The sequence below is a fragment of the Synchiropus splendidus genome, chromosome 4 (assembly GCF_027744825.2).
Source record: "Synchiropus splendidus isolate RoL2022-P1 chromosome 4, RoL_Sspl_1.0, whole genome shotgun sequence".
Taxonomy (NCBI): Eukaryota; Metazoa; Chordata; class Actinopteri; order Syngnathiformes; family Callionymidae; genus Synchiropus; species Synchiropus splendidus.
This window is the reverse complement of record NC_071337.1, coordinates 20,050,558-20,073,032: the sequence shown is the minus strand read 5'-3', so window position 1 is coordinate 20,073,032 and position 22,475 is coordinate 20,050,558. Positions and strand designations below refer to the sequence as shown.

At 41.1% G+C, this 22,475-nt stretch overlaps 1 protein-coding gene across 10 annotated transcripts in view; it reads left to right on the top strand.

The window, feature by feature from the left end:
- The window catches only part of plekha5 (pleckstrin homology domain containing, family A member 5), a 128,209-nt gene that overhangs the window by 101,217 nt on the left and 4,517 nt on the right, over window positions 1–22,475 (top strand). For 4 of the 10 annotated variants that reach the window (XM_053862911.1, XM_053862909.1, XM_053862917.1 and 1 more), the window contains 19 exons: window positions 1,273–1,345; window positions 3,191–3,291; window positions 3,800–3,915; window positions 4,131–5,213; window positions 9,780–10,066; window positions 10,402–10,640; window positions 12,572–12,655; window positions 13,907–14,026; window positions 15,526–15,579; window positions 17,863–17,943; window positions 18,755–18,817; window positions 18,894–18,974; window positions 19,289–19,441; window positions 19,687–19,788; window positions 20,422–20,530; window positions 20,774–20,817; window positions 21,289–21,486; window positions 21,823–21,958; window positions 22,250–22,374. In XM_053862911.1, the coding sequence (XP_053718886.1) occupies window positions 1,273–1,345; window positions 3,191–3,291; window positions 3,800–3,915; window positions 4,131–5,213; window positions 9,780–10,066; window positions 10,402–10,640; window positions 12,572–12,655; window positions 13,907–14,026; window positions 15,526–15,579; window positions 17,863–17,943; window positions 18,755–18,817; window positions 18,894–18,974; window positions 19,289–19,441; window positions 19,687–19,788; window positions 20,422–20,530; window positions 20,774–20,817; window positions 21,289–21,486; window positions 21,823–21,958; window positions 22,250–22,374 (3,249 nt within the window). The remainder of the gene's footprint in view (window positions 1–1,272; window positions 1,346–3,190; window positions 3,292–3,799; window positions 3,916–4,130; window positions 5,214–9,779; window positions 10,067–10,401; window positions 10,641–12,571; window positions 12,656–13,906; window positions 14,027–15,525; window positions 15,580–17,862; window positions 17,944–18,754; window positions 18,818–18,893; window positions 18,975–19,288; window positions 19,442–19,686; window positions 19,789–20,421; window positions 20,531–20,773; window positions 20,818–21,288; window positions 21,487–21,822; window positions 21,959–22,249; window positions 22,375–22,475) is intronic. The other 6 variants (XM_053862912.1, XM_053862913.1, XM_053862915.1 and 3 more) reach the window with 6 other exon arrangements.

The following is a 22,475-nucleotide window of genomic DNA, read 5'->3' as shown; positions in this document are numbered from 1 at the left end:
CTTCAGATGATGTCAGAGCAGTGCCAGCCAACTTGTTGGCACTCTAGTTCCAGGGTTCTTACCTACAATCTCATTAGTGTTCGTTGTTTGAAGAATTGACTCACATAATTTGTGAGTCATAATGATAGAAAAGATGGAGTATTATGGAACATCCAACTGCCCGAATGAAGCACCAACCTGGCATCACTTTACTTCACGCCAACAAGAAATCCAATGGTGACTGTAAACTCAGTCCTCAACACAAAGCACATAGTACAAAGCAGGCATGAATCACTCTCCGTTCACAGGTTGAAATTCCCCAATAGTAGTTATACTGTTATCATTTGTGTAATACTGTATATGGCCCACTAATCTGAACTACACAGAACATCCTTAAATACACAACATGGACTGTTTTCCCAAATGACTCATTTTAGACTGAGGAAGTATTTCTGCTTTTAAAGTTCTTGAATCTTCTTGAATCTAAGTTGCTTTGACTCTGTTTGTTGTTTGTTTATGTATGATTATTACAGTTAGTTAGTCCTAACTGAGTGGCTCAACAGTTAGGACTAAAACACATTTCTGAACTAATGTCAGCGTTTCCTCATAGTTTCCTGTCATTCCTGTTATGCCACATCTTGAAGTCACTTTAAGTACATTTCATCAAAAATATAGTTTTTATGCTAATATAATTTGCATTTTGGCTGCAAATTAATGACAGGTTACAAGATGTCCCAGGCTCAATGTCATCAGTAAAGGCAAATCTCTTCTCATATTACAGCAGACCTTCTTCGACCTCTGACTCCTGACAGGTCGCGTTAAAGTCAGCTCAACACAAGAGAAAGCTGCTGTCAGTTTCCTCCACCTCAGAGTAGCAATCTATCTGCCCCACGGACAGTCCTCTCTGCCAGAATACATGTTGTCAGTGTTTGTCCCCCTGTGTCTCCACCACCTGTAGACGATAAACGGAAAGAAGGATGGCATTTAAAACCATTTTTTAAATGTGTTCTGGTTGCTGGAGTCATTACAGCTGAGATGGAGAGAACAAAGCGAGGCCTTCGCCCAAAGCACCACAGAGGCAAATTTGTCGCTACGTTATGAAGAGATAAAACACAGCAATTTGTCTCAGAGGAGGAGATGGAAGCTGGTTAATAGAAGCAGCCAGAGGGAGCGACAGAGTGAGATCAGGAGGCAGAGAGTGGGGAAACATCAAAAGAGTCTGTCTGCGCGAATGTGTGTATTACAGTCTCGAGTTATCACGCTTTGTCTGACTGTGACCTCTGACCTCTGCAGGACAGCACCGGCATGAAGCTGTGGAAGAAGAGGTGGTTTGTCCTATCTGACATGTGTCTCTTCTACTATAGAGGTGAGAACAATTGCGCAATGTTTCATCTCATCAAACTTACAGTGCCACTCCTCCTTGTCTGCTCAGGAATTGTAGGCGGCAAGTTTGGCACACATGCAAACACTTCAGCAGACAAGACATTTGCTGATAATTACTGAGTCTCTCTGGGAAAAAAAAACGTATTAAATAAATCATATTTAATTAAATATACACTAAAATTAGTCTCAAATGATGGACATCAAAAGCCTGATCTGGCATTTCAGCTCCATGTATTTTCATGTACACTTTGTTGTTGTCATTCATTACCTTGAATGTATCAATTACCTTTGTCTGTAAGTGCTGTGAGATTTGTGTTCAGGTGACTTAACTATTACATGGTGCAACAGAGAACGTTCCCAAGATCTACACACTAAGGCTCCCTAGTGGGTTGGGATAGGATTCGTTGGGATAGTTGAACTTGCTCTATCAGAAGTGTCAAATTCAGTCATGCAGCAGCCTAAAAACACGGCCCACTGCCCGCTAGAACAGAGCAGACCAATCTGGCACTCTTTAGCAGGTGAAATAAATAAGCCTGCCAAAGTTTTTTGTATCGTTTCTCAGCTCACACTGCTATTCAAATGCATGAAGTGCGTCAGCAACAACATGACATTGCTGTCAAGTGCTAATGAAATTAGCATAATTTATCCTCATCATTTTGTGTCCATTATCTTCAGTCTGTCATATCAATATTATTTTTGTTTGGATGACTATTTTCTTATGTCATTCTTATGTCAATACTGTCCTGCCGTCACAGGGAACATTTGATGAAATAAGTTGCTGAGAATGGAAGTGAATAAATATGATCATAAAACTAGTGAAGAACAGAGAAACATTAAGAGGTCAGATGCCTCAGACTAAGTGAAGTCTAGATTTTAAAACTTCACACCCACGAAAAGGCATCTGCTCCTCCTTCATGCCCTCAAGAATGTTGGGAGTGATTTTTCCATCTCCATGAATTGACAAATTAACATCTCCCTCCACACAATCAGCTGATACTCTCAGGAGAATTGGATGTTTATTGGCTTAGTCAAATGGAAATAGGGAGGGCGACGGCACGAAGGACACTGGGCCTTTTTGGTAATAACCTCATGTTCGACCTGTTTTCTATTCTAAGTAGCGCCTGCAATCTCTGTTTAGAAGAAGGTGGATTTGAATGCTGTAGGGAGCAATCATGGAGTATCACAGGTGTGATAAAAGAGTAAAGCCAGAGATGAAAGTAAGAGCCTGGGAAAAAGAACGTAGATAAATTGGATTTATTAGGAGCATGTGATGGGGAAAAATTAGACTGTCTTTTCATTGAAACATACATTTTGAACAAAAATATCTCTAAGAAAGAAGCATAGTATGCATTTAGTTCATACATTGGTAGTAAGGGAAGTCCATCTGAAGTCCAGCTCAGCAAGGTCTTCAGAACCATGAAATGTCACTTCAGGTTCCTCTAGCATCATCTTCCTGGATCTCTGTGTGTGTTGTGGATCTAAATAATTCAGCAGAAGGGGTCAGAGGAGCCGCAGGGATCTGGGTTCTGGCTCTGGTAGAACAAAAACGGCGGTGCTGGCTGGACGCTGCAGCTGTACATGTGTTGCTGCGACTTCTTGCTTGCTCACACTTGTCCAAACATCAGCAAGCAGAGGACACAAAGGGGACGCAGATGTTCAGTTGCTGGTATAATTTTGACCTGAGCTAATGTCGACTTGGTAGCCTGCTAAGGAATCAAAGTAGCATATCTGGTCTGAAGGAGCAAGCGACCTGGATTTTTAAAAATTCTCTCCCTCCGTTTCTCATTTGGCCTGAGGATCAATATTGATTTTTTTTGTGCTGTTGCAGATGAGAAGGAAGACAGCATCCTGGGAAGTATTCTGCTTCCCAGCTTCCACATCTCCATGTTGTCTGTGGATGACCACATAAGCAGGAAATACGCCTTTAAGGTAAATTACGTGACAAGTCGCATCATCAAATATGAAAAAAACGTTGGTTTTTTTTCTTTAAATCTTCCTTTAATATTCCTTTTCATCATCAAAATGTTATTTGCTGTCATATTATTAATGACTCAATTTTTTTGATTGTGTTGTGAAACGCAAGCACCAATTTTTTTTGCCAAACAAAAAGATTTTGTTGCTTGTTTTTGGGATCATAGAAAACACAATTATACAGCAAATAAAGTTTGTCAGAGAACTCTTTGGATTAAGTCAGGTTGTTGGCACATCTGTGAGGAACACACTGCGAACAGGAAGCTGTAAGTTTGGGATCACAGAGCGTCACTGGCAGAGGCAGCAAGCATATCTGCACACACACTCGCACTGACATAGACAAACATCACAATCCACTGCCAAAAGGAAAAATGTATGGACTCCCTGCTGTTATTTCAAAGCCTATTGTTTGTTTTTCATCCCTCCTTTCGCTCTCTGCCTCTTCTGTCTACTCTTGTACCTCCAGGCCACACACCCAAACATGCGCACGTATTATTTCTGCTGCGACACAGCCAAAGAGATGGAGTCCTGGATGAAGGTCATGACCGACGCTGCCCTTGTCCACAGTGAACCAGTCCGCAGGTCAGTATAAGAACTGAAGGTTTGAGGCATATTGACACCAATAAGGAGTTCTAATGAAAAAATGTCCAAGGGCATGAGTCAAAATTTAAGATGGACTTCTCTGTTTCACTTGCAGTGTAAAATGCTGAAAATACATATTTCACAAAAATCCAAAATATATATTTATCCTTGAACATGAACACATTGTAGAATTGATCTGTTTTCCGTGATCCCAGGCTGGACAAGTTGAAAGTGGGCCAGCGGTCACCTCAGGAGATGAACAACCTAATGAATCACAGATCTCTGACTCGGCCTGAGATCCAGAACAACGAAAGGAACCGCGAGCCAGTGCGACAACACTCCCTTACACGAGCCGACGACAAACGACAAAAGAGTGTGGAGAGACACAACAGCCATAGAGAGTATTACACACTGCAGAGAGATGGCGAGAGTCTCTCCTTAAAGAAGGACGGGGTGAGCTACATGCTGCAAAAGGATGGAGAGAAGTACCTGTTCCACAAAGATGGAGAGAAGTACATGCTGAGGAAGGATGGTGATAAATACTCGTTGCAGAAGGACAGTGACTTGTATGCCATCCAGAGGGACCTGGAGAAGTACGCAGCTCAGAAAGTGGATGAAAAGTACACTCTGGCAACGACGGAGGAGAAATATGCTCCCAATAAAGACGGAGAAAAGTACTTAGTAGCGAAGGACGGAGAGAAGTATGCACTTCAGAAAGTAGGGGATCGTCATACGCTCCAAAGAGATGGACCCAAGTATGTTCCTCAGAAGGATGTGAAGAGGTCGCTGTCACTGAGAGAGACAGAGAGCAAGTACGGAACTATACATGTAGTGGATAAATATGGAACTCTGAAGGAGGTGAGGAAGTACAGCACGCTGAGGGAAGGAGATAAATATGCAACCATGAGGGACGCTGAGAAGTTTGCAACATTGAGGGCAGGAGAGAAATACGGCTTCCAGAGGGACCACAGTGGCGAGAGGACGTTGACCAAAATCAGCAGTATTAAACTGCAGCCAGCTCAGGCTGCTGCCATCGCAGCCGCTGTCTCTGCATCCCGGCAGGGTCAGACCGCCCTGGTCCTGCAGAAGCCCCCACAGGTCAATGGGTCAGGATCTGTGACTGAGGATGTGACTGGCAGCTGTAGCCCCGGAGAGCTAGAGCACTGCAGAACAGCAGCAGCGACACCGGCACCAGGGCAGGAGCCAGAGAGAGGCCTATCCAGAACCAACTCCATGCAGCAGCTGGAGAACTGGGTCCGCACACACAGGACCAGAGGAGTGGATGACGATGCCCGCAGGTGAGTCTACATACTGTGGAGCCTATTAATGTTAGTGGTGGTTAATCTGATCATCTCAGGTCCTGCTTCCTTCACCAACCAATTATTAGCATTGATCATTTGATCTGCTATTTTTCTTCATTTGACCACGGTAACTCAACATGCCCCGTTTTACTTTAAAATGATGACCATTGAGTTGACACTTCTTTTACTGAGTAACAACTGAAAAACCATTACATGCAAGGCTCATCAGCTGTAGATCAACACACAGACCTAGGCACTGCATGTGGAACCATAATTTGACTTTGATATGTGTTTCTGCTGTTATTGTAAATAACAGTAAATTGAGTCCCACATAGCTCAAGAATACTATAGATATGAGACATTTTTGCGTAGAAAAGAGTTTCTCTTTTCCGGGTGCTTCGGCAACAGTTGTGTTTTGCGATTCAGCAGAAATAAAAGTGAACTGGAAGAAAAATATATAGCATGGCCTTCAAAAGCAACTGTGCTGCTGAAAAATGAGGCTGACCATGGCCGTAAAGGCTGACAGCTACAGAAGTTATTTTGTCACAGTTTTTGTATTTTTTTATATTTGTTAATGAACTTCTATATTAAAGCGATTTTATCTGGGTTAAAGGACCTTTTTAATCCCATTCGCAAAATTTCTCATAATCCATTTACAAGGTGTTGAAGCATGTTGAGCAAAATGAAAACACAAGTAGAACAGTTATATATGGTCGCTGTGGAATATTTTTTTTCATTTGAATCAGTTTGATATTTTTAATATTTACTTTTGTACAAGGAGTCTGTGGCCCACAAGAGGCAAGCAACTTTTTTGCACGGTGGAGGAAGGTATAGGTGTGCTACATGATGTGACCTTGCATAGACCAAAGTTGTGCTGTTGCCTCTATTTTATATTTGTTTTTTGTAGGGTGTTCCTTTCTGTATGATATAATACTGTACATAGAAATATACAAAGCACTTGGTTACATCGTAATAATTTCGGAACAAGAAGGGCTCCTTTTTTAAAGCCAAAATGCCTCCATACATGGAATGATCTGTACATGAACTTTTTAAAGTTTGTTGTTGAGTGAGAGACGCCCAACTCCGAGCTCTTGTCATCTCGGTCCGCCTCACTGTCCATCTTTTCTTCGACCTTGCTGTCTGAAAGCTTTTTGGATATCTTTCAGCATGAAACTGCCACTTAAGGGTCTGTACACCGAAAGACAGCGAAATAAAAGCAAAAATGCACCACTGCTCCATTTGCTCTCACCACTTCACCTCTCCATCTGGTGCTGTGAATTAGTCATGGAAATTAGACAGTAATGAGAGCAGAGCTGTGTTTGTCCCTTTTATTAGTGCAGTCGGGGAATCTTTGATAGTTGTTGTTCGCTGTTAACATTCTGACAAAAAAGCAAACATTTAACAGCTGCAATTGTGTCATGCTGAGGGAAAACTACAGCAGAATGTTGTGATGACTTCCTCATGTATGTCAATGTTGCCTGTGTCATGTGCAGTGTGGTCTGATCCATAAGGTGCTGTAGGCAATGTCAATTGCATCTTGTCTGAGATTTGCATGCGATCCACTGAAAATAACCCAGGTTATTGCACTCAAATAAAGATCTGCCTCATATCACGGTGAGCTGTGATCAAGTGTGGATCGCTGCATATGTGATGTGACTTGATGGCTAATTATAATAACTGCACTTTCAACGGACAGTATTCTCTCAAGCATCTTCATCATATTTCAAACACTTGGCTTGCATTTATAGCACTGTGAGGCTAATTTAAATGAATCCCAATGTGAGTTTTTATTACAGTGGAGTTTTAATGTTATTATTGGACCATTTGTGCAGCTTTATGTTTCATACGTTTCATTTTAGAAGCATTAAGATTGTATCACTCTCTGGACATTTTAAATGACACATCTGCTCATATTTAATTCATGGTAATTCAGTGTCAAATAAAACGCGACATTATAACAATGGCAGTCTTCTAATAACTGCACATAGGGAGGAATTATTCCCAAATTATCTCCACATCTGTAGCCCCAATTTTTCCTACATTGAAAGTGAAGTGAGAATGAACAGCTGAATCTGTGAAGCAGTCTGTGGCAGATTTATTAGACAGCTTGTTGTCATAATTGCATATATGAAGTAGTTTCAGTCTGCAACGTGGGGAAATATTTCATTCTAATATTCGTTGTTTGTTGAAGTTAATGGTTTTATTTTGCCTTTGTTTGAATGTAATGCTTTAATGACGATATTGCACGTGCACACGAAACATCTTAATGTGCCTATATTCAATTTTAAGTGGAAGATCTCTTATTTTGGTGTTGTGGTGAATGTAATGATGTTTAAGGTTCAAGGACCTGTCCAGCTATAGTGGTATGCTCTCGGCTCTTAACAGGCCTCAGGGTCTGGACAGGACCTAGGCAGGAACAGAACTTCATATCATAGATTCATATCTACAGCCAGGCAGAAACGATGGCCAGTCACACGCCAGAGTAAATATACCTTCACCATAAAATCCTGATTGAGAAGTGTTTTCGATCAGTTGAATTGATCATAAATAAGCAAAACAAGAAATAAGTTAATAAAGAGATCTCTGAACAAAACCGTTTGTCCGTACAGCAGGAGTGTTTATGTCCGCTGCAAAATCCAGAATAGATGTTTTTTGAGTTTAAGTATTGGTCAAAATGTTGACGGGTGGAGCTATCTGTTCAGGTCAGCGTGCTGCAAAGAATAACTGACTTTACAGCGATCGATGATGAATATAATGCACCACTCAAGTTTCATTTATATCAGAATACCTTGGATAAAAAGAACCAATTTTCAGTTGTGTTCAATGCTGGATCTGCTCAAAGTTTGAAGATACCACTGAGAACCCTCATCCTGACAGAAGTGTGGCTCGATCTAATAAATGCATGACAGCATCTGCTGATACCATTTTTGAGAGATTTTTGTATTAGAAATTAGTTGAGGACCATTATAAGGAACCAAACCCTACAGATACATCACTGCTTCTTTTGGGTAAGGTGTCGGTCAAGCTCTCTCATGGTATAACGGTTTATTATAATTTATATCACTTGACCTGTATACACTGCGTGGACCACATACCACGATGTTGCGTCAGTCTAAATAGAGACCGGTAAGTAGAACAGGAACATAAGAGGTCACCTGTCAGAATGCACACCGTAAAGTTTGAACGTTGCACAAGATGATCAAAAACTTCAAATATATAAAATTGGATATGACAGATATGTTTTGCTGAAATATTTATTTACATCTGTTGTGAATAAATAGAGATTGAGCTCTCAGATCCAAGTTTTGTACCGGCCCAGGCTCATTTCTGGGTTTTTTTTTTCTCTTTTTTCATTCATTTTGATGTAAATTCTGGAGAACAGTTGATCAATATTTAAAACCCCATCTGTCGAGTTTTTATTTCAGGCTAACGTATCAACTTAAAAGATTTCCTACGGGTGGATCATTTCTGAGATGAAATCAGGGGAAAGTATTTCTCAGTGTGTAGCAACAGCTCAATAAATTAACCTCATTTGCAACAAACAGAATAATAAAAGACTCTGAACTCTGCGTGAACCGTGTTGCAGCATAATGTCTTCCATCACAAGAGAACCATGACAAGTCAGCATTAAAGTTGCTGGTCGACTTCTTAAATAACTACAAAAGCTGCCACTCTTCACCCTAGGTTATAATCTACCCTTGACTTTGGGTCAAAGTCAAAATCACCCAAACTTTTCAATATTCAAAGTGTTCTAGTAATTAAACAGCGTCACGCACAGCAGACATGTCAAGCCGAACACAGGCGGGTGATTCTGCTGGTTCCTTCTCACTACGTCCTGATTAAACATTCTCCAGCCTTGAGGTGATGTGAGTGGAATTGTTAATACAGTGCTCAGTGATGTCCTGCCGTGCTTTCGCTTGAGTGTCAAACAAGTTTGGTTTTCATGACTAAAAGGACAAATGCTAACTGATCAAGAATTGCATGATAATTTATGTTGATTAAAATGTAATTTAAAAAATGTCTTTCTGTTTTTCTTGCAATGAAACCGTATAATGCAGAAAGATTAGAACTGTTGAGCGGGGAAGGAATGGGAGGAGGGAAACTACCTTCAGTGACGTCAGTGAGGGAGTGAAGGGCCCATGACTGTCAGACAACGCAATGAAAATCCTGTGTCCAGAATTGTCCTGGGGTTTGGAAAATTGAACCATGGTGATCATAAAGTGCCTCAGGTGTCTTTCATGCTTGCTTTGTGAGCAAGTGTACAGTAAAACAAAGTGCTTAACAGCCAGTACTCAGACACTGGTTGTCCTGGGTGACGTTAATCTTGTCATGAATGTGGTCAGAGGTCACTTTTGAGCTGTGTGGATTGCTCTTGGCGATTAGATGACAGCAACTGTAACTGCTGAATTTCATTATTTCTGGAGGTCCCATTAGATATGACAAGTGTGCCGGAGAGTGAAGTCAGATGTTTCTAAAAGAATCATGATTATCATATAAGTTGAATAAAATGTATTATTAGATGCTTCCGTGTGATGTACCTTAAACCCCCATTCTCTTGCTCAGTGTGACCTCCTACCAGACGTTACCTCGCAACATGCCTAGTCACCGGCCACAGATGGTTCCTCGCTACCCTGAGGGTTACCGCACACTGCCACGCAACAGCATGATGAGGCCCGACAGCATATGCAGCGTTGCAGGCTCCGTGTATGACAGGGCTCTCCGCCCTGCCTCCACCAGCACCGTGACCTCGGCGGAGAAGAGACGGTCGATGAGGGATGACACCATGTGGCAGCTGTATGAGTGGCAGCAGAGGCAAGCCTTTTCACGGCAGAGTTTGGCCCCACCTACAGGTACAAAAGTTGGATCAAGTCTCCAATGACTCATGCTCATGCAGTTTTTTTATATTCTCAGTAACTAACTCAATATAATGTGTTGGCATCAATTTTCTTTCCCTGTTGCAGCTTGCTTACTTATAAAATTTCCCCAAAACAAGAAAAACATTCAAAAGTAAAGCTTCTCATCCATTTTTTATTTTCTAATTCTGTCAACCTACTTGCCAAGAAAGTTCTTCGCACATTCAAACTGTTTTGCCTTACAGCAGTTATTCTCGACCTTTGACCCTGATTGTGAGTCAGAGTCGGACTAGTGCTGGGTCCCCTGCTCTAACTTGCCCCTCTCTGCTCAGCCGCTGGTCATTACGGAACTCTACCCACAACCAAGACCATGGGGAACATCTCAGAACACGCCGTTACCCACTCCATCCCCACATCGCCCTCGCACGGCACTCTGGCCCTCTACAGCACCTTCTCTCCTCCACGTCAGCAAACCCCACACAATCCCAGCAGCTCCCACTCCGAGGTGTCCTCCCCCGTCTTCAGGGAAGACGTGACCTTGGACCGTCGGCACAGAACCCAGTTGGCTAAGGTAGGTTATTTTAATGCTACAACTACATCATTAATAGCAGCGATCAGTAAGTTTAGCAAGATGAAGTTTATATCATAGTGGTGTCTTACTGCCACAAAACGATATATGTGGCTGTAAGGATTACTGCAGCGGTAATCCGTCAATGCTAGTAATAAATCTTATATTATTAATATTGTTTGTAGAATATCCGCGTAGTGACACAAATAATATTTGAGTCGTTGTGAAAGTAGCAGGACAATTGTTTGTCAATTACTGTGGTATTTTGGAATTGAGCATTACATTTTTTTGGAATTGAGCATTACATTTTAGTTCTTGCAGGGCAGTGATAGTAGTAGTACTCGTAGTAGTAGCACTAGTAGCTGAAAAGTTGTATGGTAGATGTGTAGTGAATAGTTGCAGCAAATAGTCAAATTCTGCTTGTAGTACTATTCTTGCTACATTTGCTCAAGTAACAGTGAAACTGGTAGCATGGTTGTAATACACATATGGATTTAGAATTACTAGTGGTCATGTCACAAAAAAAACCTGTGATATGTGATACTGTGAATGAATGTTTATTTATTTACTCTCTCAATATTTAGATTTCTCTCAGCATAAGTACAAATAGAATTTATCTGTATGTGACAGAATGTTTCATTATAGAACACATTAGTCAAATCAATAAGCCAAATGAATGAAGTCTTGTCATCTGTTTAAACTTTCCCCATAGACATGTCATTAAAACGTAATTAAATTAAAATGAACCTTTTTCAATTAGCAGAGACAACAGATGTGGGCAAACAACAAGCAATGAAAGTTGTTTTTTTTGTTATCGCTGCATTTAAATTGCGTTTCCCTTTTTAATATGAAGGACTACACTCAGGTCTGTTAGCAGAGGCGACACTACTGTGGCTTCTGTTGACCCGAGTCAATATTGGATTCGTTGTCCCTGGAAATTAATTAATGTGCATAAATTCAAACTAAAGTTTACTTGCTGTCATTTACATTTGTCGTACGCAATATGAATACACATTGAGCTTCTTCTGCTCTTTCGTGAGCCATTGAGCAGGAGTACAGGAGTCGAATAGCTATTGTTTCTGCTCTCTTTTTCTTTCTTTTATTCCCCAGAACAAATGATTCTCAATAACTGTAGTTCAGTATTTTTTTAATTCTAAATTTCAGTAAAACCAAGTGAGTGGCAATTTCATGGTCAATGGTAATGAAAATGGTCAATGGAACAAAGATATCTGTCTTCAGATTTTAATTGTTATGTAGACCTTTGGAGACATAGTTCATAAGTCCTTAAAACTCAGATTGGTCAATGGGATGTGTTTTCATTGATGGGCTCAAAGCTAATCAAAAGTCTAGTCTTTGTGATCCAAATTGATTACATAATCACATTTCTAAACAGTATAAGTCAATGTGATGTACAAAGCGAATCCTCCTGCGAAGGGCATATGACTCCTTCTGAATGTTGACATGGTTAAATTTCAGGCACAGATTTTACAGAGCAGCTCTCTCACATGAACAATATGGGTTGCTCATAAGTCAAAAAACATGCCCTTACATTGACTCATTCTGAAGTATGTACTGAATAAACCACAATAGCTGTACGCTATTTTAGAAGGCACTGTATGAAAATCAGTCAAATCTGAGCTATTTTACCTCAGAAGAGGTTTGCATGCTCGATATGCTCTTTGAATTCTCATCACTTGACGCTTAGTATCTTAGGCTTGCGTGTTTCAAACTTGTCCTTGCTCAGAGTAAGATATTTTACCACCTGCCCTCTCTTGGTTACCACTGAACCTTTTTTTGTCCAGCTTCATCACATTCTACTGCCATCATACATCATCTGGTATAAAAAAAAACAAGCTGCATTAATGAGCCTTAATGAATAAAAAAGCATCTAAGACGGCGGTTGTTAAGTTTTAATTCGTGATGCTCTTTTTCAGTACGGCTACCCACTTGACCGCAGATCCATCGCAGCGGGAGTTCCTGCACAACCCATCACTCCTCAGTCCCTGCAAGGCAAAACGGTGAGTGTTTCATCTACACCTGCTCCTCCCGGACTGAAAACTAGCTAACATTCAAAGAGTTAGCAATAAACAGAGAGATCCCTTTTCTGATTTCTTTACTCTTTGATCATCTCTAAGGAATATATTGTCGATTGTGTACTATTCTGAGCCGTCTGTGTTACTGTCCCCGATGTTGCTGCTGTGAATTATACAGTCACAGTGTCGCTGCAGTCACGTGGCTCAGCTGTGTGAGGAACATCTGTCTGGTTGCTGTCACATCACAAGCCTTGAGTAGCTGAAGTACTGGGTACACCGAGAAACCCTGTTGTCATCTGAATGTAATGAGGGGTGCCTGTTGAGGTTCTTTTTAAATTGTTGCTCTGCTACATGGTGCAATAGTGGCAGCACATGCTATAGAACTGGCTTACAACAACACAACATTCACTTACACAACTGCATGATAGTTTTGTTGTACGGCATCATTTTGTAATGAGTTAATTCTGCTCTGTAAGGTAACAATCTACACTGTGGATCATGTTCAACATCGACTCACCACGCTTAATCGATGATGCACTAACAGAACTCCAATATGTTATTGCTCTGGGGTAAAGCATTGTTGTATCACAATTACTGAATAATTTAATGTTACACATCACTGCATCATTGGGTGATGTGTAGCAACATATTAGCGTCGCATGCCTTTGAAGTCTTCTATATGATAAAGCTTCATTGTTAAAGCGCTTCTTAATGAAAGGCTATAACATTCCTAGTGTTGATATATTGATGTGATAATGTGTCCTACCAAAGATGGAGTGCTTGTTCTGTACTCCATCTTTACACATTATCACATCAATACATCAACACTAGAGGAGTTTTATAGACTTTCATTACTAAGTGGTATAACAATTAAGCTTTATTATATAGAAGAGTTCTAAGGCGTGTAACGCTGAAATGCATTGTTGTCTTATGGAATGTTGTTTGTTAAATTCCTATTTCTTGCAAGACGTATATAGAAGTGTTAACCTTTCGCTCATGTTGTCATGTAGTGAATGGTCCACATCTTTGGCCGTGATTCCAAGTGTCTTATTTATTATTGCACTGAAGCACTAGAGGAAAATCCTTCTTCAGCAGGGGTCCAGCGATGATGTTATGTTGCATGTGTTCACCTACATTTGTGGATCGTCAATCACTGCACCACAAGTGATTTGAGAAGCGAGTCTGGTTGATCTCAGTGTGGCAGCTATTCTCTCCTCTGTGTCCGGCTCTGTGCAGCCCGAGGAGCTGACCCTGATGCTGATCAAGCTCCGCCGACAGCAGGCGGAGCTCAACAGTCTGCGGGAGCACACGGTAGCTCAGCTAATGGCCCTGGGCCTGGAGGGGCCCAACCCCAAGGTCAGCACCGAGTGTATTGAGACCTGTGATTGTGCATGCACTGTGCTTGTGCTGGGCCAAGCAGGGGAGTCTGATTCACCACAAGTGGTTTGGTTGCTTTTCTGGCTCACAACCCAAATCCCAGGGAATGATTTTGTTGTGAATTCATTTGTGAAATCGCTTGCTATAATGAAATACAGAGCTCAGTGTATGTTCATAAAAAAAAAAAAAAATGTGGAAAATATATTACACAAACCTCAATTTTTATTTTACCCTATTCCGTTTTTGTTTTATTGTGATTTAATGTCAGTAAACCAGATTAACTTACTCACTAACAAGGTGCTAATGCATGTCTTTTTTATTTTTATTCAATAACATTTTCAGTTGAAATTAAGAACAGTACGACTTATTGTTCTTCTAGTATAGTAAAGTAGAGCATAGCATTGTGTATTATAGTTTACTGTTTTAGTTTGAGGTGTCACATCAAATGTTTGTACTTTTTATTAATTATTTATTATTTATTTATAAATTTTTCTTGTAGTTATGTTTTCCTGAAATGCCAGTAAAGTGCTAAAATCACATCATTTTTGCTTTAATTCTTTTATCAGATAATTTTGAATGATTATTATGAACAGGCTGCTGAATAACCTGTGTGCTACAGGATCATAAATTCAGAATTCGAGATTCTTAAATTTTGTGAAAATGTTTGGACTTGACTTAATACCATTGCTACTGCTAATTTTGAGTATGAATGATTTTTCACCTAGCATTTTTTAAACGTGTGAGTTTCTGTGTACATAAGCTGGTGGCTGGTGAAAAGTGGCGTGTGGGTGGCTGTGTGTTCATCATGAAGGGACTGGCGTTCCTGTGCATGCTGCCTCCAGGTTATTGTGATGCATCAGGTCAGCAGATGCATCGAATGCTTTTGCCCCTTACGAGCATCTTGAGTTAAACTCTGTATTTGTTGTTTTTCTACTGTACAGAGTGTGATCTTGTTTTGCATCGCAGCATGCTTGGGGGGCCTGCGGGTGTCACCACATGTTCTCGTGGTTGTTTGGTGCACCGTGTTCTCATGGTTGTTGAATTGCTCCTTTATTTTTGATCTACTGTGCTCCAATGCTGGGAAAATAAGACTTGACGTCTGTTCAAAGTTCGGTTGATCATGTGGACTGTATTTTCCTCTTTTTTTTTTTGTTGTTTATTTTTAATTATTAGGCAATAAGTCAATTCAAGTCATGTATTTTGTTTCACACGCAGTGTAGCTGGATTATTAAGAAAGTAAAATGCCGTTCTCCAGAGAGGTAACACTCTCTCTATTTAAGGATTTATGTGTAATTACATTTCACATTAATTCCATTTGTGGATTATCACAAGTCTTTTCCTGCCTTTTTCTGTTTATCTTCCTCTGAGACCGTATAATCTATGTTAACCCTCTTTATTTAATCCTGTCTTTCCTAATCTGATCTCTCTGTTTACACTTCTTCCTTCTGCTCATCTTTCTTCATCTGCAATTGCTGCAGACTGATGTTCTGTCACATCACCTTCAGAGGAACCTTGTTTACCTGGAGAGCCAGGTGAGGATGTTTCCCCTCTCTGACCTCTGACCCCTGTTTCTCATGGTGTGTTCAGATATCAAAATAGAATTGAACATGGGCTGCCAATACGATTGATCAAATGTTGCTCAGTAGTGCACTTTCGCAATATGATAAAAACTGTTTGAATTTCTAACCCTGCTAGCATCTCAGGTTCATTAGCATATTAGCCATTAGCTTCATACATTAGCCATTAGCTTCATTCATGCAGATTATGTAGTTGTGGATGTTTACTAAAATAAAGCTAAGTTTAGCAAAATACCGTATGGCAAAACATAAACAAATAAACTGCTAAATGCATCATTATATTTTTGCTAGCATTCAAGCTGTCCCTTTTAAGTCTGTTGTAGATAAGTAAATAAGAGGCAACATGAACCACTTCACAGTAGCACAGTGGCACTAGCAAAATGGTAATGACTATAATGTCGTGATTTTAACGTACACAAGCTGCACTAGAAGTTGTGTTCAATAGCACTCCACATGCCACATCAACAACAAAAAATATCTATTTGCCTACAAAAAAATCATTGTTGATGGTGAAAACTATGATATTTTTTTAAAATGAAAATAGAAAACAATTGTCACAACTTGCATTCTAGCTGACTTAGCGCACCGTGGTATGTTTACAGCAGCGAAATTACTGCAGTAGCTGTTTTTGCGTCCTAGCTTCAGAAGCAGACCATACTGGGTAATTCTAAAAATGTATCATCAGGGATTATGTTTGCCCAATTTGGATTTAAGTAATTAAAATATTCATCTAAATACTAAATACTGTAATTTTAATCAATTACTGCCTGTCCACGTCACGCCAACAATCACCTTCCAGCATCCACCAAGCACATCCTTTGTAGTTTTATGTTCTTTGTTGTTACAAATGTCAGTCTAAAATGTCATGCCAGTGCACCAAAGGCAGGAAGTGCTCACACACAAACAAAAGTAGGTAAATGTCACGGGTCTGTTTGCAACTATGTGTTTGATTAAACAAATAGAAGGGCGGATCATGCTCTTGCTTTCGACATGTGTTTCTTTTCTGACCCTTTTTTTGTTAATCTTTGTAATCATTGAAGCACAATGTTGGGTCGATCACTCAGTGTGTTTCTTTACTTTGATATACATAGGAAGACTGAAACATATGTACACTAACCAGACTATTACACGCTCACATAGGTGGAAGTGTTCACATACTGTATATCTGAGACATGTACATTCACACAGACACACTCAAACCATAAAGAGGAAATTAACAACATATATGTTTCATGGAAAGAAGTGATGAAGTGAAAACCATTGAGCACAAAAAATCTGGAATTATATATTAAGTAAATAAGGCCTTTTTAAGCTTGGGCATTGACTCTGCTTTCCACATCCACAAGCTAGCACTAGCATAGGAGCTCAGATAAGCAGCTGAATAGATAGAAGGGAAGATTTGCTCATGAACACAAAGAATCGTAAGTCACAACAAACAAGCCTTAACTAGTCAACCGACTAGCTGGCTGAACTGTCGATCAAAGAAAGCTCCAGACAATAACAATGACATCATTAGCTCATTAAAAGTGCAGTCTCACTCTTCTTTCTCCTTTCATATCGTGCCATCACCTCCAGTAACACGTCGGCTGTGGTGATGGTAACACATTTGTGGATTCTTCTCACTTCCCGAACAAGTCCTCACGCTTTTGTCTAGTTTCTGTTTCCTCACCGTTCAGTTCTTTCTTCAGCAATGAGGGACGGTGCATCTTGCTGATTAAACCCACTGTCCTGATGTTATTCTGGTTAAATGCCTGTGTCCTAGTCATGATCTTACTATGTAACATCAGCACTTTCGTTACTGCCTCCGTAAAGTCGAAATATTTGAGTATCCTGATGGTATCCAAATGGTGACATGCTGGTCCTAGACCTTACAAGACTTTTAGGAAATAGTCATCTGCCTACAGGGAAACACATTTAAGATGCGTTTGTAAAGAATCTTGCCCTCCAAGTTTCATTTATCATGGATAGTAGAATAGTCTGTAGAAGGGAGTATTTTTTTTGTGGTGAGGCAGAGAAAACTCACTTCCACTCCCACCAGTATTCATTTACAAAGCCCCACTCTTTCTGACTGCGCTCATAAACAATGTCTGCCAACTCATAAGGCCTGATATTGAGGGGGAGATCATCTCAAATATTCTCTGTTGTTTGGTAAAACATCGTGTTGCGTTGCGGGCGGGGGATTATGATTGACTTTGGTGGTCACCTGTTGTATCCTCTGTGTCCTCGCCACTCGGCTAGACCAAGGAGAATGAGCCTCTAATCTTCATGATTCACACTATGATCGAGAACTCGGCACCGAGGCCGCAACTCTACCAGCAAGTAAGACTTTGTGCTGAATCTGGCTTGAGCCCATGAGGAACAGCGTTTACCAAACTACAACACAACCAATTTGTTTTGATCATAAAACCTTGGAGGTTCCTCATTAAAACGGCCGGTCCGAGCCAGATTCCACCGTGGCGGTGTCCAAGTTTTTCCCGCGTCATCTATTAGTTGTTTGTTTGGATGTCATCCATTTATCCCTGGATCGGGAGATCTTCTCCAACCTCATGGCACTGTTGTTGTTTTGTTTCATTTCATTAAATGGCAGAGCATGCTACATGGTGAGGTCCATCCTGTCATCTGCAGTTGTTATGCAACACTTTTAGTTTGGGATTTTTGGGGGGATATATTTTTGCGTGGCAGATCGTCACCACTTTGGTAACATTTTCTAGTGTAGTGACAGTGTGTAATGAATATATTTAGTTACTGAAGAACGGCTTATTGACAAGCCCGTGATCTTTGACACAATAACCTTTGACCTGAGTTTAGCTCTTCTATGTGACTTGTACAGAATAAATAAATGAATATATTAGGGTCACCAAGCTCCTTGTATATCGTTTTTATATTTGATTTTCCTTGCCACAATATCCACGGGAACGCCTGGGGAATTTACGGGATTAGGGATGATGCATGATGCCTTCATCCACTCATGCTCTCACTCCGACACCGGGATCATCAGCTGGGAGGAAGAGGTCGTGAAGGGTATTCATATGCACGAGCAAATTTACTCGTGAAGTCGACTCTACACAGCTCTTCCTCTCAGCTATGTAGTTGTCGCCACCTGGTGGTCAATTCTCACTCTTCTTTCCAGATGAGTCCGGAGGAGTTCAAGGATGGGTCTGTCATGCCGCGCCCTGACGAGGCCGACACGGACGTAAGTCATGTTACATGTGGTTGAACTCGCCTTTTGTTTTTGAGAGAGTGACGTTCACCTGTATGTGTGTGTTCAGACCAAACTGAGCCGATTATGCGAGCAGGACAAGAGTGTGAGACTGCTGGAGGAGAAACTGCAGCAGTTGCACAGAGAAAAGGTACAATGACTTAACATTTCTGGGCCTAATCAATATTAAGATTAGTTTAGATTTCACAAAAAAAGATATGAGAAAAATGAGAACATTTGATAGATTTCTTCGTAAAATCCTTATGGAATGAAGAGTAATAAAAGTAGCATCTGTATTTTAAATTGAATTGTTAGTTGTCACAAATAAATGAAGGATATAGGAAGATATTTTGTTGTAATAGACCACTTTTAACAGAAGTAAGTAAAATTGAGGGGACCGTGTCAGCAGAGAAACTCAAGCGTGGTAAAATCGAGACTTTAAAAAGTGGGATTGTGTCCCCGCAGCACACTCTGGAGACGGCGCTGCTGTCGGCCAGTCAGGAGCTGAGTGAACAGAGCAGCTCGGACTCGCCGGCCGCTCAGAGTCTGGTCCAACAGAGAGACGTCCTGCAGAACGGACTCCTCAGCACCTGCAGAGAGCTGACCAGAATCAACACGGTGAGAGAGGAACGATGCTCCTGATTCACCGCCACCATTTTAAAAATTGTTAACTACAGTCCACTGGTCCACATCGCATCACTTGACTCCGCTGATCACATGAGGGCATCTCATGATTTAAGTTGCACACTTGTCAGCCATTACGTTATGACCACCTTACTGTGGTATTTGTTCCACATAATTAGAAGAGGTTGTCTCTCATACAAACAGGCAGAGGTGAGCGACATGTGTGCTTGTTTTCTCAGGAGCTGGAGCGTTCCTGGAGAGAGTACGACAGGTTGGAAGCTGATGTCTCTCTTGCAAAGACAAATCTTCTGGAGCAACTGGAAGCTCTTGGCAGCCCGCAGGTATCACATACATGCACACACACACACACATGCACAGATGTTTGCTATTTTTGTGAGGATTGCCGTAATTCTTTCCTCAGCCTCTCCCCCTTAACTTAATCATTCAAAACAAATGGCTTACATTAACTAGGACTCTCAGCCAAACTTGCACCCAATTACAATTAACTACTTTTACTGACATTTTAACCCTCTAAACCTTGTGAGCACAGGCCAAAATGTCCTCACAAAGCAAAATGTCCCCACTAGAAGGTGGCTTGTCAAAACTTGGTACTCATGCCCCCACATACACACGTCTGTTTTTCTATCCTTGTGGGGATGTTGTGAGGTTTCTCATTGACTTTAATGCTTTCCCCAGCCTCTCATCCTAAACCTAACCATCCAAAACACATGGCTAAACCTAACCAGGGCTCTGGTTAATGACCCAGTTATTTTGAAGTCTTCATCGTCAAATTAAGGCTTGACCTCATGAGATCCAGTCAAATGTCCCCACAATGTCACACAGTCTTCACAAGTATAGTGTTTTGTCAAGAATCGGTCCCCTCAAAGTAGGATAAACAAAACACACACACTCACACCCACACACACAATGATCATGTACATGTCTCTGACTGTGGGTTCTGTGGCCCATGTCAGACGGAGCCTCCGAGTCAACGGCACATCCAGATCCAGAAAGAACTTTGGAGGATCCAGGATGTGGTGGAGGCTCTGAGTAAAAACAAACCTCAGCGGAGCACGGACAACAGTGAGTCTGCTTCAGTGAGCTTTTTATTGTCTCAATGAATGTGTCAATAATATTAGAATTTTTCAAACTGTAAAGTCATTCTTAAAAAAAATCTTTTCATTATGATGGTAGTTTCCGGTATATTTTTTTAGTTTTTCTGGAACGTGGGATATAAAGTATCTTAAGCTGGTGAATAACATGAAAGATTACAGTAGTTTTAGCTCCCTGTGGATTCAAATTTAAAAACCTATCTCTTGTCTTCAGGTCTCCATGGTTCCAAACCCCTTTCCAGCCAGCAGAAGAACGAGGTAACTTTTCTTGGTATTCTTTTCAAACTTGCGTTGTGACAAATGCTTTATATGGCAGTGGGCTGAATGCATCACAGAGAGTCGAGGTCCTTATATGGTCAGACTTACCATCCATGGCTATTGCATCGTTGCAGTCCTTTTATTGAGTGTTTCTCTATTTTTTAACTGTTCAGCTCAGTGCCACAAAATGGTGAATGCCGTTTCCTGTTAAGTAACAGTAACCACGGTTACACACTTATCCACTTATCATATCTCATCATTGACAGAAGTCAAGATTGGCGGTTTTAACATTTGAAAAATTTCATCGAAGATTTGTAGCGCAAATTCACTTCCATTCACTGAAACAGGTGATTTCTAGAGTTTGTCTCAGTTGATATTGACTTTCAAAGTCCTGACAAGCTGGTCTGTGCTGCGGCGTGACCTTGAGTCGACCCTTAATGGCATTAAGAAGGCTTGTGTTGCTGTTAACAGACAGTGATGACGCTGCCCCTCGCTCCTCTCACCGAAGTTAACAGCGTGCCCCCACGCCCGCCCCTCCCACAGTATTACTACACAGCGGAGCGCCCCCCTCACGTGCCCCCCCACCATACCAACCCCGGTGGCCGAACACCACCGCACACCCATCGCCCTGAAGATCGCAAACCAGGCTCTAGAAATGGAGCACACAGTGTAAGAACTGTTCTGCCGTCATAAACCATATTTGTGGACGAGGTCATCTTCATTTAGGAGCACTTGCGTGAGCTCCGTCACATTCACGTGTGCCACCTCAACCTCCATCCTCCATTCAGCCTCATTCAGTTCTGTTTTTGCAGCGTTTTTTCATCATGATCTCCCATCATTGAAGGTTTAACCTTTTTTTTTACCTGCCATCCTTCATCTACATTACCATCTGTTAAGAGGCCTGTCGAGAGACAACTGTTTGTCAAGGGTTATTTAAATTTGACCATAGAGTCGTGTAACATACAATATTAATCCTAGTTAAACCAGTCCTGTCACTCCTCACAGCAGGGTCCAGACTACCGGCTCTACAAGAGTGAGCCTGAACTCACCACGGTGAAGGAGGAAGTGGACGAGGCCAACGGTGAAGACAAGGACAAGACTGATGCTGCTGACGTGAATAAGGGGACCGTACCGCCAAAAGGTATGTCTGGTACCAGGGCTTCCCTATTTTTTCCGATTTCCTTTGTAGAATTTCATGATCAACAATGTGTCACCTTTTTTTCATTGTAGAACTGTGGGTTCATTAGATACATCAACCTAGAAGATATCAGTGATTGGTCAAATCGAAGCTCTTTGACTTTCTAATCTGTTGTCCTGCTTTTTTCGCTTCCTAAATCTGTCTCATTAAAAATCTACTCTTGTTAGGTTGTTAGATAAGGTCTCGGTGATGTAACTGATATTGAAATCCTTTATGGAAACCTTTATTTTCCAGCTGCACCCCCTTACCCTGTAGGCATCGTCCCCCCCAGGACCAAATCTCCCAAGAATCAACCCGAGTCCACCACCATCGCCTCTTACGTCACGCTGAGGAAGACCAAGAAGCCAGAACCTAAATCTGTAAGCTGGATAGTGTCAACAGTGAGACAATATTTAACCAGTTGTGAGAAAGTGGGACCTGTTTTTCATGATTCAAAGTTTCATTCAAACATGAAAACAAA